At 36.6% G+C, this 12,946-nt stretch overlaps 1 protein-coding gene across 1 annotated transcript; it reads right to left on the minus strand.

Annotated features, from left to right (window-relative positions):
• Positions 1–3,305: 3,305 nt before the first annotated feature.
• LOC136813160 (uncharacterized) lies at positions 3,306–10,786 on the minus strand. Its single transcript, XM_067069693.1, has 6 exons — positions 8,903–10,786; positions 8,283–8,462; positions 7,577–7,774; positions 5,872–6,131; positions 4,900–5,053; positions 3,306–4,469 (listed from the first exon to the last, which is right to left on the minus strand). The coding sequence occupies exons 1-6, from the start codon at positions 10,308–10,310 to the stop codon at positions 3,367–3,369; spliced, it is 3,303 nt and encodes a 1,100-aa protein (XP_066925794.1). The 5' UTR covers positions 10,311–10,786; the 3' UTR covers positions 3,306–3,366.
• Between the last annotated feature and the right edge of the window lie 2,160 nt (positions 10,787–12,946).

Consider the following 12,946-nt stretch of genomic DNA (forward strand, 5'->3'; position numbering starts at 1 on the left):
ACATCCTTCTCATTGGATAAATACCACTAAAATATACAAGATAAGTAAACATAAATTTATCGCCCGCGAGCACGGCTTAGCTAAGCGCACCTCTCTTATTCATTATCTAAGAATTGAAGCGGGCAAAGATTACCGCGCGGCTGATAGCGGACGAAGGTTTTTTTGAAGATATTTTCAGTTATAATCCAAGGTAGAACAAACTAAACATAGAAAAGGGGGTATTTTTTAGTGCTTTATACGATGATCGCTATTTTTTTTGAATTCTATGTTTAGATTTTTCTACCCAGCCCCGTTGCTATGTACACGCGCCCTGTTGCTAAGACCTTTGCTTGAAATCGAAAGCGAAACCAAGATTATTTAGCGCACACTGCCGTTTGCGTAATATCGATAAAGTGAAATGAGGTCCTGACTGGACCCCCCCCCCTTGCTCTTATCGGCCTAAATTTTTCAAATCCAACTTTTACATCTTTGAAAACACAATTTCCTCCAATCTTGTCCGCCATCGCCTTCCCACCCGTCATCGTTGAATTTTTGTCTATTTGTGCACCAACATTGAGTTTGTTCATACCCGCATTGATATTGTTAATCAAAACGAAAGTTAAAATGACGGGATGAAGTCTTGCAACATTTCGAAGGAAAAGGCAGCACTGGCCAATGAAAAATGAGTTTTTTATCAAAGCTATTTCAAAACTGTACTTTTAAAGTTGCGAATTTGCGCGCAAAGGTGAAAGCAAGTGAAATCATATGCTTTCAGTGGAGTTTGTGGGGGAAATCAGAAAGGAATTGGCTGAAAGTGAAAGGATTTTCGTCTCGATACTTGTATTTTTATCGGTATGTAGTTGGACCCCCCCTCACCCCCTTATCGGCCCAATGCCGATAAAAAATTCGAAAGTTTTTTGTCGAAGATCCCTTATACAATACATACATAAACACCACCGTCCATTGACCATTCGGGGTGTGTATCTATATCTATAAAAAATCAGATCAGTTTTGTATTGTTGTAGATACAAAAGCAGGACATGTAAAAACGAAGTCTGGCATGAAAACTATTGCATAATGAAAGCTCATTGTGAACTTGATATAAAAAAAACGAAACGAATACCTGATTATGCTAAAGAATGAATAAGAGAAGAAAATCACATGATATGATGAATCTAACGCAAAAACTGCGCCATTTTGGTTCCCGATTGTTTTGAAAAAATCACCTACAAATAGAGCGTTTTTGGCTGTTTTTGGTACAGTTTCGAGATGCATCAACGGACGGACGATTCTGTTATCTGATATTATTCCGATGGCGGATTGGCGGCCGCCCTTGCCTGCCATGTACCCAGCCAGGGTTTGAGAAATTCCTTTCTATCAAACGGGATTCCTCTCTACCATACTAGATTCCTCTCTATCAAACGAGATTCCTCTTTATCAAACTAGATTCCTCTCTTACGGAACGAGATTCCTCTCTATCAAACTAGATTCCTCTCTTGTTACTCTATCAAACGAGATTCCTCTTTATCAAACGAGATGCCTCTCTTACGGAACGAGATTCCTCTCTATCAAACGAGATTCCTCTCTATCAAACGAGATTCCTCTCTATCAAACGAGATTCCTCTCTTACGGAACGAGATTCCTCTCTTACGGAACGAGATTCCTCTCTATCAAACGAGATTCCTCTCTATCAAACGAGATTCCTCTTTATCAAACGAGATGCTTCTCTTACGGAACCAGATTCCTCTCTTACGGAACGAGATTACTCTCTTACAAATCGATATTCTCTTGTTGAACTTTCTGTGCCACCGTAGATATAGGCTACGGCCACCCATACTAAAGCTCTAAAGGAGCGGGCCAAGTTCCCATCGGCGAGGAATGATAATAGTCGGTCTTTGATGATGTGTGCCGCATCCTCAAAACGAGGGCTGGGTTACCAAACCTCCTGCGAAATCTTTGTGACGCAGTCTTGCAAAATTCCGTAATGTAAACCTTCCAGATGTTGAAAATTTTCCCGACATTTAGAGCCTTAGCATGTCGGATAGAAATTTCACCATTTGGGGTCAGATAAACAATTCTGATAGGATACTCCGCGCGCATGACACGTATTCACTCTAAAGGCCATAGCTCCAAACTCCAAAGATAATCAGCTCAGGTTGGTCCACCACTTTGATCTTTTTCATTGATTCAGATTTGGGACGAATATTAAACGAGCTTTTGAGCACGCTAAATGGCTAAAAGCAAAACAATCGCACCAAAATGAAAAACCAACGACACGCTAAAACTTTAAAAGTCGGAAAAATTTTCAACATCTGGGAGGTTTAGATTACAGAATTATGCAACACCACGTCAAGGATTTTGCAGCGGGAGGTCTGGTAACTCGTAGCCTTCGTTTTTCGGTGGGGATTGGCGAGTCCAACCGAAATATCTTCAGGTTTAGGCGAAAGGGTAGTTGAACAGGACTGGGATGCGCCACACCAGATGCCGACTATCATTCCTCTCCGATGGGAAATTGGCTTGCTCCTTTAGAGCTTTAGCGCGGGCGGCCGCCAATCCGCCATCGAAATATCAGATAGATCTTTCATTCAATGTTCAATATCTGGAAGCACAATGGTTTCCTGAAATCCCCTTCTGACACCTTTGTATGGTCGCTGTAGATTTGCACGTTTTCCAATTCAAAAATTTGCAACGACGTCACACTTTCATTAGAAAGTTATTGTAAGGGCTTCTTCAATTCGAAAGTCAAATCCCTTTTTGGACGGGAGTTTTATCGGGTAGTGCTAATTTTCTCGCTCAATCATATGTGAAAAATAAAATTTAAAACATAAAATTAAAGCCACGACGTATCAGTTACCTGCTTTTTCAAAAGACAAAAAAGATTTTTCTCAAGACTGCAAGACTGCCTTAGATGGTCAATACCTACCACTGGTGAAAGTCGAAAAATGAGTTCCAGGACCAATTCTTTTCAATTACTACTCTCTTATTTGATAAATTTCGATCAAATGGAATGAGCCGATCGGCCATGTATTTCATTTGAGCTAAATTTGCATCCCTGTCTGTAAAACAACAATTAGGCAGGTAAGCGAACCAATATTTTCCAAATCATCTTCAATCATTCATATCCAACACTGTTCAAAATGTCAAGGTCGTAGCACTTATCAATCTAGAGATTTTAAGGAGACCTCGAGCCTCCCCCCCCCCCAAGCCCGAGGATACTTCTCCTAGTACAAAAATAGGACGATGCTCGAAAGGATAATATTGTTTCATCTCTGGAGAAAAACCTTACTTTATCATTTTAGGAATTTTGAGAAAAACACTTTAAAACATTCTTTATGCACCAAAAATATCTTTATTTAATTTTCCACACCAATTAAAACAACATAAAAGCTAATGTCTGCAATAACAGAACGGTCTTAAGTAAGGATATTTTCTCGCAATGCACTCTGGTTGCTTTCCATACATATTCAAACGGCTGATATTTTCGTTTACCGTAACTTTAGATGTCTTCACATTATACTCCACTGAGCCTTCGAATACACCATTACTAGGTAACACTTCAAACACAATCTCATATTTAATTTCGGTTGCCGTAAAATTTGAATTTAATTTGATCTCACAATTATCGCATTCTGCTGTCCGTAATGTTTTCTCGAAAAGTTGAACTTTCTTATTTGGTAATTGACGGCTTGCCCTCAAAACCTTACTCAACCGAAGTTGCTCGCATTGAGTTCGGCTTTCATTATATTTCTGAAAACGTGTATTAATATTCTGCACTAGCTCTCCAGCAATTGTTTGAACAATCGAGTTTAAGACATTAATGTTTGTATAAGTGAGGCAAGGACACCAGTGCTCATCAATCCCAGCTTTTTGACACGTCCGATTTAAAGGTGTCAAATCTGTAAACAAACTCGTTCCGTATTTATGCTTTGTATCAATTCCAAGGATTTCTTTAAAGGTGGTATAAATATCATAATAAGTGGTCAAAAGCTTCGAATTCCGTTTTAAGTTTCGGAATTTTTCCGGATTTCGTTTCTTAAACCATGGCGGGAGAGTGATCGAGACAAATGGAAGACGCTCTTCTAATTTCCCTTGCACCGTGCTTCGGAATTTCGATGTCGTGTCACCATGATCGCCATGTATGAGAATCAAGCTGTTATTCCGATAACCCGATTTTTCTAGAAATGTGAACAAATCGGTAATATCGGAATCCACGAGCGCAATACGCGCGGGCTCTTGATGTGTCAGCGCGGACGAAACAGTGTATGAGAAACTGGGTACGTTTTTGTATTCCTGTAAAAAGTTCTTCAGATATTTGAAGCCGAGCTCAAACGGGCATGATATAGATCCACCCGAATTTTCTCTGACATATCGGTCAGCTGCTATCCACCATGGGCGTAAATATTTATCAGTGGGTGGGTTCTTGAAACCGTGAAGGCGATAGTGAAAGGCGTTGACCCATGCTTCGTCTTCACTGAATAGAGTTGTATATCCTATGGAGTAATGGGGAGAAAAAAATACTTAGCTACTAATTATAGGGCTACAACACTACAATAACATATTGCCGGGAAATTGCTGAGTGCCGGCAATATATTGAAGGATGTCCGCAATATTCTCAAAATATAAGGGGATTGTTTACAGAAAGAAAATTCACTTTTAAAAGAGTATTAGTTTTTTACTTTGTACATCATGTCAAATATTGCTTGCCAATATTTTGTATAGTAGCTAAAGCGGTGAGTCGAAAAGTTATTTCACGGGCCAAACCAGGCGAAGCCAACAGAGGCTTGAAGCCGCAATGAAAAACAAAACTGATTGTGATGGTCCATATTTCTGCTTTCATTTTTACCCATATCCAAAGTTTTTTGAGTTTTCTATGTAAAATTGTTATAAAAACTCATTCGAGTTGGTGTTGATTGTAAATACCTTTTTTACGAAAATCGTTGAATATGAAATTCCAGCGATCGACCGTTTGAGAGTTTGGAAAACCACGCCGTGCTTCAGGTAATTCGTGTTCTTGTTTACCGACCAATAGCGTGCAGAGTTGAGGTGTTGTACCGTCTCCGTTGATCGTATGTCCCTGAAAATCAATAACATAAGCTGGTTAGAGAATACACGTTTTCTTCTATAAAAACAAACTATATAAAAAACAAGACTTTGATGGCCAAAATATTTAAAACAATTTAGGAATAACTTTAAGGCTTCGCGGATTCTATATCATTAAATTTCTTAGGAAATCGCACAACAACAATCACAAATAGCGAAGATCATTTTCGAAACATTTTTAGGCTTGAAACTCAAAAAGTTAAGAGCTTCCGAAATTTTGGACGTTCTTGTTTGTGAAGAGAAAAACCTGTACGTTTTAAATCCATTTGAGAAAACCTTCTAAATTAAACACCTAATTTAGACTACCTTTTTTCACGTGGTCATTTTCTCGTTTACGATAATTAAAATAGGTGAACAAAATTCTGCCACATGATAAAAAATCTTTTAAAACGTATAAACTACCCAATAACTATCCAATGGACCAAGAGTTTTCGCACAGGGCGAGATCAATTTGATTAGTTGTTTTACGGGCCCGACCGATTCTGAAATTTCAAAAATCGAAAAAAAAATTATTTACATTACTTAAAACAGACTGCTAGATTTTCAAAATCTTGGTAGTTTTTCCAAGGTTTCGAGAATTTTATGTTCAATTTTTCATTTTATCTATGAATTCAAGCTTATTGTATCTTTTTAGGAGATTTTATAGGTGAAATTCTACTTTTAATTTTATTTTTACGCCAACCGAACGAACCTCTATTTTGGGTAGCTTGGCCCGTAAAACAACAAATTAAATTGGCCTCGCCTAGTAAGAAAATAATAAGTCATAGAAGCCGGCGGTAGACAATTATTTACCTCTAAAATCACTGAATCAGCATTTTTCTTTAACATGGAATACGTCTTTTTCAAATAACGTTGAGCATCCGAGTTCGAAATCGAATCAGACATGACCATAATAACATTCAGCTGGTCATCTCGCCTTCGAGAACGAATATTTTCGGACAGTTTTGTCTTTTTCCGGACAGGAAACATGTGGAATTCGTAACTTGATTTATGGTTGTGTATGATATCGACAAGTATGAAATCTTCTTCCAGTTGGATCTCTTTATCGATATCTAAAAACGAAGAAGAGATTAAAACATAAATGTTGTTTTATCTGATATACCTTATCGGGGAAAAAAATGTCGGAGTTTTATTTAGTCGGTTTTTTTTTCGCCGGGGAAAAATTTCGTCACCCCTTCAAAATTTTCGTCACTTTCCCCCGACATATTTTTCCCCGATAAGGTACATCTAACAACTCTTTAAAGCATTAGGATTTAGATGTTTTGATATTAGAGTCGACCTCGTAAATATGTTTTCCAGGCTTGATTTACGTTACCAATGGACGCAAGAGAATACCCTGGTGTTGGCTGATACGTCATAAAATATCTGACAGTACGGGACGAGATGGAGTTTTTACAAGCTCTTATTTAATTTGGTTGGTCGTTAACAAGTAATAAAACAATTTTGTTACTTTTTCTAAAGAATGCGTCATTCTTACTTCAAATAATGAATTATAATAGTATCTTATAAAAACTTCATCTCATCTGAACAGTGCGAGGATGTCATGTCAATGTTATTGTTTCATAATCCAAGAACAAATGAGATGTGACGTTTTGTTTTCGAATTGCATAATTATACGTGTTCCAATACCAGACAAAGCCAAGGTATTAGCGAGTTCAGGTATTTGCACTTTTGGAGACGGTAAAGTGACTGACTGAAGTGATTTGGAATAAACCACAGTTCTGACCCGCAAAATCGAGGACGGTAAAAGTACTGATTTACCGTCGTCCCCAGTTGATCAGGATCTAGTCAAACTAAAACCTTACCGTCTCTGTCGCTGAAAAACACAAATACATAAACTCGGTATTATCTGGCGGTAGCGCTATCAGTAAGCATAAAAAAGCCGATAATACGCAGGGAACAAGACTGAATAAATGATAACCAGAGAGACTTGACGTGAAAATGCTTGAAGTCGTCCCATTGATATCATCATTATCAAAGACACAGAATTTTGATGTCATTCATCTGATAAAGTCAAACCATAGTCACTATAAAAAATCCTGGTCTGGAAGCCTTTTGTTTCTTTCCATTTAATTGTTTCTGACTTGAACTTGCGTTTGAGAAATTAGTTTATTTTACTCGCTTTTTGATCATGTGATTAAATCTTAAACCAATCCCAAGAGGAATACTTGGTAACGTGATCAAAAATTGAGCAAATCGATTTTTATGTTTTGATATTAACAAAGGAAAAAGCTAGCAAAAAATTAAAACAATAAGCTTCCAGAACAGAGTTTTTATACGGACTATGGTCAAACCCAATTCGTTTGTGTTCATCAGGATTGTTAGGGTGTATTCATGATGGGCGGCTGCCCAAATTTCAAGGAAGCAGGCAGATTTATCTATATATTTATCTATAATTTTGGTAATTTGTTAACCCTCTCATATGCTGATAACTCGATTATAAAGAGATTGATTCTACGAAAAACTCATTTAGGTTAAAAAATAAAATAGCTATTACCTATTGATTGTGTCTCGTTTCCAATTGACTGTACGAAAAATCTTGCAGTGTAAGAATCACACGTGTCTAACTTGAACGTTTTTCCGGTCTGTAAAATACATTTGCTGGTAGAAATATGTTCGATATTCCCGTTCTGCTGGATGAGAAATGTTGAATCTTTCTGATTGCATTTTGATGTGTTGGCAAACTTCAGTGTTTCTAATGAGAGTAAAAGGTTATGCATGAAACAGAAACGATCAGTACTGTGTGGAGCTGTATCGATGTTTGGTAAGTACTAGGCAATCCTAAAAAGATAACATACAACTATGGTCAGATTAAACCACGTTTAGCCATTACATTCCAGTATCGTTACAAAACGTCGTACCGTTTTCGATACAATGTGTTGATACCAAATATTCGAAACGTGAAAAACAAGATGTTAGAAAGCAAAATGGATCGAAATGTTTTTGCTTAACGATTTTTTTATCGAAAGGGAAAATACTCGGCCGTTTTTTATGTTTCGAAACGTTCCGAAACACTTTGTTTTCAACAAAGACCATCTCGGAGCGATTCCAAGCCGTAATGTTTTAATAGCTATCTACTCGAAAGTAGAGGAGGTCAAATTTTCCCTGGAAAATTAGTATGGCAGATCAGAGAATTTTGTATTCTTTTGGGTTTAGTGAAGTTTATATTTGTGTGGTTAGCTATACATGAACTAAAACCTTACCGCCAATAAGCTGAAGGCATTTCTTTGAATTTGCTAGATAAATTTGTCCATTTTTGCCGAAGGTGAACTGACGTGATCGTTTGCAGCTTAGTTTCCAATCATCTGAAGTAGCTAAGCTCCCATCTTTCTGAACAATAACTGCAAAGTTTCCTTGAAATACACGAAGACATCTTTCTTCACCTGCCAGAGAAGACAAAGATTCGTTTTATTTGTTAAGAAATTCATTCATGCTGGAGGATGAACCTTCCGGGGTGACAAAAATGTCCAGTCCAGCGGGTCGAAAAACTGAAATATTTATGAAAATTTTATCGAAAAAAAAGATATGACCTACTTGTCTCATATATTTGTTTTTAGAACAGACTAATTTTGTGCTCGTCTCATGAAAATGCGACACCAAAATACATAGTAAAAGCTTTCAAGAAGTATAATAGCTCGATACAAATAAATTTCTAACATTAGTGCTTTACAGGGACCCAGTTAAATAGACTGATAAGCTGGGAATCAAATAGGGGACAAGATAGTACCAAGCATTTTTCCATGGATTAACGAAAGATATCTAGGCCTGGCACAGCTGCCGTTTTATACACGAGAAAGTTAAAAAAGAACACAAAATCACATACCATGTTTGATATCAGTCAGTTCTTCATCGCTTGGTTTCAGTGGATGCCATTTAGATAATTTGACGTTGAAATCATCGACTCGCTGGATGTAATAAAATCCAGCACGTTGGACATTCTTTAATTTCAATTTCAACCGTCCACCAGGAAGGATCTGGCAATGTTGTTTGATGCCACATTTTTTAGCAGTTCTCCATTCAACATTAATATACTTTCTAATATCTGGATGAAATGGATCTAGATCTGGTAGAATGCATTGTTGAGATGGTTTAAAATTGCTTTGAGTTGGTGATTCTGGTGTTGGAGATTTTTTTGATGGTTCGTTTTGAGGTGAAACTTTTGATTGACGATTGCCACCAGTTGTCGATTCTGGTGTAGGAATGGTTATTGTTGGGTTACTTTGAGATGAATCTTTTGATTGGAGATGGCCAAATACTGTAGATTTTGGAGATGTTATTTTTATTGTTGGGTCATTGTGAGGTTCTTGTCTTTTGTGGTTCAACAATATCAAGTTTGTTGGTAGGCTTTGGTCGTTTTCATTTTTCTTTGGCTTGATCTCAGTATTGACAACTCTATTCAGAGTCTGATGTCCAGATATGGTAGTTTGTTTATTGTTTTGTGAATTTGATGCATCGTTAGTTTGAAATTGTTTGGATTCATTGATTCTGGTGGAGCCAGTTGTTGCTTGATTCGGTGACATTGTGGTAACGCCAGTTTTACTTTTCTCTATTTCTGATTTCCTTGTTTCTGGTGAAACCAAAGTTCTCCTTATCAAAGATTCACTTGGATTTGGCGATTTTGACTGCTCATTTCTTTTACCAATATGATCAGATTCACGTTGAAACTTCTCTGGTGATTTCAGCGATGTCTGAGAATCAGTTCTTCTGGGTGATAACAAAGTTGGCCGTTTTGTTACAGTCAATTTGTCAACATTCCCTATAACTATCGTCCTCAATTCTGGTGCTTCTATTTGAACGTCTCTCCCAACATCTTTGTTTTGACCAGCTTTGTCACTGATGGATTTTGAACGAATGTTCCCTTTTATCAAAGGGTCGACATCTGATTTTCGGACAAACTCTCCAACAGTGTCTTTATTTCTAGCATCTAATAACCTGTTTTCGGGAGAAGGTTTAATTAAGTTCTTGGCAACATTATCTGAGTTTTTCGCCAATGGATTTCCAACGAATTCTTCCCGTTTCGATAAGAATGCCAAATCCTTACCTACTCCATTTTGACGTATTACCACGCCAGTTTCCATGGAGATATCAAATCTATAGCTACCATTTTGAATTTGTTGTATCCGATACGTCAAATACCAAAACCAAAGCAAGTTAGCAATTCCAAATAAAAGTCCTAGTAATGATATCACTCTACACCAGAACTTCATCTTATGTTTAGCCAGCCCAAGCATGGCTTACAAACTCAAAAACCAGATCTAGATAAGAAAATTCATGAGTGAGTGAGCTGCCCAAAACGGGTTATGGAGAATTCGTGATTTGTCCGAAACGGGTTATGGAAAATTCGTGAGTTGTCCGAAACGGGTTTTGGAAAATGCGTGAGCTGTCCGAAACGGGTTTTGGATAATTTGCGATTTGTCCGAAGCAGGTTATAGAAAATTCGTACGTTGTCCGAAACGAGTTGTGGAAAAAGTTTGGATATTAGAAACGGCACCAGATAGACTTCTTGTCTTTAACCAGCCCAACCATGACTTTCAAACTCGATGTTATTCCTCCTAGATATAGATTGAAAATTCGTTGAAATTGAATTGTGATGGTTTGTTATCCAATACATTTCCGGATCATCTTCATCAATAATTATTAAAATCAAAATGAATTGATAAAATAAAATCATAAATATAGCAGTAAACATGGTGAGGATTTGAAGTTCAACTTTCTCTGACTCTGACTCTCAAGTTTCTATTTTGAAATTTTCTTATCTTTTTTCCTCAATCTCAATTTTATGTATCCAAGACACCGCAGTATATTATGTGACAAATACTTCAAAAAACCACTCGATGAATTTAACCGTCGATATTTAAGTCGCTGATTTTGCGAGTGTTGATTTTTAGTGTGAAAGTTGACTAATGCACATTTACGATGCTTCAAAATTTTACTTTGAAAAGCCTTGACAGCTTTTTATTAAAGTGAAAGTATCTTGTGTTCGATACAAAAATCTCAGTTAATTTAATAGACAAAAATTTTGATAATAGATCAAAATTATCGCTATATGAGGTTTTATGAGAAAAATGTTTTTCTGTTTTGACCGATTTTAAGACAAATATTCGATGAATTTACAGCATGACTTTTATGGTTATTAAGAATTCCTGAAAAGATTAGGTTTTATTTAAATCTGTGTGCTTATAAAAACCTTTTAGTATTTTCTTTGTTAGACATTAGTGTAAGCTCTTACACATTTTCTTTTTATAAGAACATCCAAAATTTTCGAAGCATTCGAATGTTCATAACTTTTAGAGTTCCAAGCATAAAAATGTTCTTAACATGTACTTATTTTCGCCATTTTATGAGTATTTTTGTCCCTTTTCCTAAGAAATTGGGTGTTTAAAAGTCTACAAAGCCTTAAAATGTTCTTAACTTGTTCTTATATTTCGGCCATCAAAGCCTTATGTTCTTAAGGTATTATTTATCGTAAAGCTTTTTAAAGGAGATTTAGCTTTCATTTCGATTGAAAATGTTAGGCTATTAGACACCCCATTCTCACAGTCCTTGTAAAGATTTTTTCAGCCGGTGGAGGTAAAAATAACGGACTAAAACTCGATGGAGAGGAAAAAAAGAGCACAATATTTTACAGTGAGGATTTACTGATCTGATTATTATTAGATTATAATTTTTCAGTGGGGTTAAAATTTTGGCAATTTTTTAAATAGGAAGAGGTACCGCAGTGGGGACCATGTATCAAGGGGTTAAAAGTTGATCATCCCCTACAAGTATAGAATCTGAACTTTCTTCTTATAAAAAAATGAATAAAATGGAAATTGCATATTAAAACACGTGTCCAAAGAATCTTGTTCTTTCCAAAATAATAGTTTTGTCAAAACTTAGCAAACACGTGTTTTCTTTCTTTTGAAAGAGGAAAAAAGAAGATCACCATAGAAACCGTTGGAAGCATGAGGATTTCGTGTCAAAACATCACGAAAGTAGAAATAGTAAGACATAGCTTCAGCCAGGTTTTTAGCTCCCCCCAACAATTTACTCCCCCAAAAAATTGCCTTGTGCTAGGTTCCCTAACACTTGGGGAGAAAACAAAAACATTGTTCTCCCGCCCCCGTACAGAGAAGTCAATAAAAAATATATGCGAGTACAGTACTAACGGATTCGTGCACCTTATATACTACCTGGGGTTTTGTAGAGGTCTGCGATTCAGACTAAGTACAGTACTGATAAATGAAAACTAAATTTTACTTGTATTAATATTTATGTTTACAAATCTTTTGCTTTTTATATTTGATTTAATAGTATAGATATGATAGAGATCTTTTAAAATTAGCTGAACAGCCCCCAGGGTCTCAGTCAGATCATCTAGCCCCCCCCCCCAACAATCTAGGTCCCCCCAAATATTTTGATAATTTTAGCCCCCAGGTTCTTTAAAGGCCAAAATATTTCTTAGCTCCCCCCAAAAAGTAAGGGGGCTGAAGCTATGTAAGAATTGAGTTCTAATTATGAAGAGCAAAAATTATCAAACATTGTCAAAGATTTTAGAAATGCTGTACAGTTACACTGAAAAACTTTAGGAACTATAAATTATAAGTGAATTAAAAATCTTAGATCTTTATAACTCAAGTGAGGAAAAGACATTAAGAAAATGTCGATCAATACACAACCACAAGTACATACAGTATGAGACATTTTGTAGCTGAGAAAAAGAACAGTGTAGAAATACACCCTGTGTCACAGAACCGGTGGGATCAGTGGAAAATTTGGTCAAAATTTCGTCCCCGGTGGGAAAAATACCCTACAATTTCAGCCTTACTAGAAATTTGACGTTGCTTTTATTCCAATTTAATCATTTAAAATTTAATTTAAAAAACTG

The sequence above is a fragment of the Clytia hemisphaerica genome, unplaced genomic scaffold, assembly GCF_902728285.1.
Source record: "Clytia hemisphaerica strain Z4C2 unplaced genomic scaffold, Clytia hemisphaerica genome assembly, whole genome shotgun sequence".
Lineage (NCBI taxonomy): Eukaryota > Metazoa > Cnidaria > Hydrozoa > Leptothecata > Clytiidae > Clytia > Clytia hemisphaerica.

Excerpts from the sequence above, each read along its gene's own strand:
- LOC136813160 (XM_067069693.1), bottom strand. The coding sequence starts at position 10,310 with ATGCTTGGGCTGGCTAAACATAAGATGAAGTTCTGGTGTAGAGTGATA. Across the intron at positions 6,132-7,576 it reads AAACGAGACACAATCAATAG|ATATCGATAAAGAGATCCAA; the intron begins GTAATAGCTATT and ends CTTCGTTTTTAG. Across the intron at positions 5,054-5,871 it reads CTGATTCAGTGATTTTAGAG|GGACATACGATCAACGGAGA; the intron begins GTAAATAATTGT and ends ATTGATTTTCAG.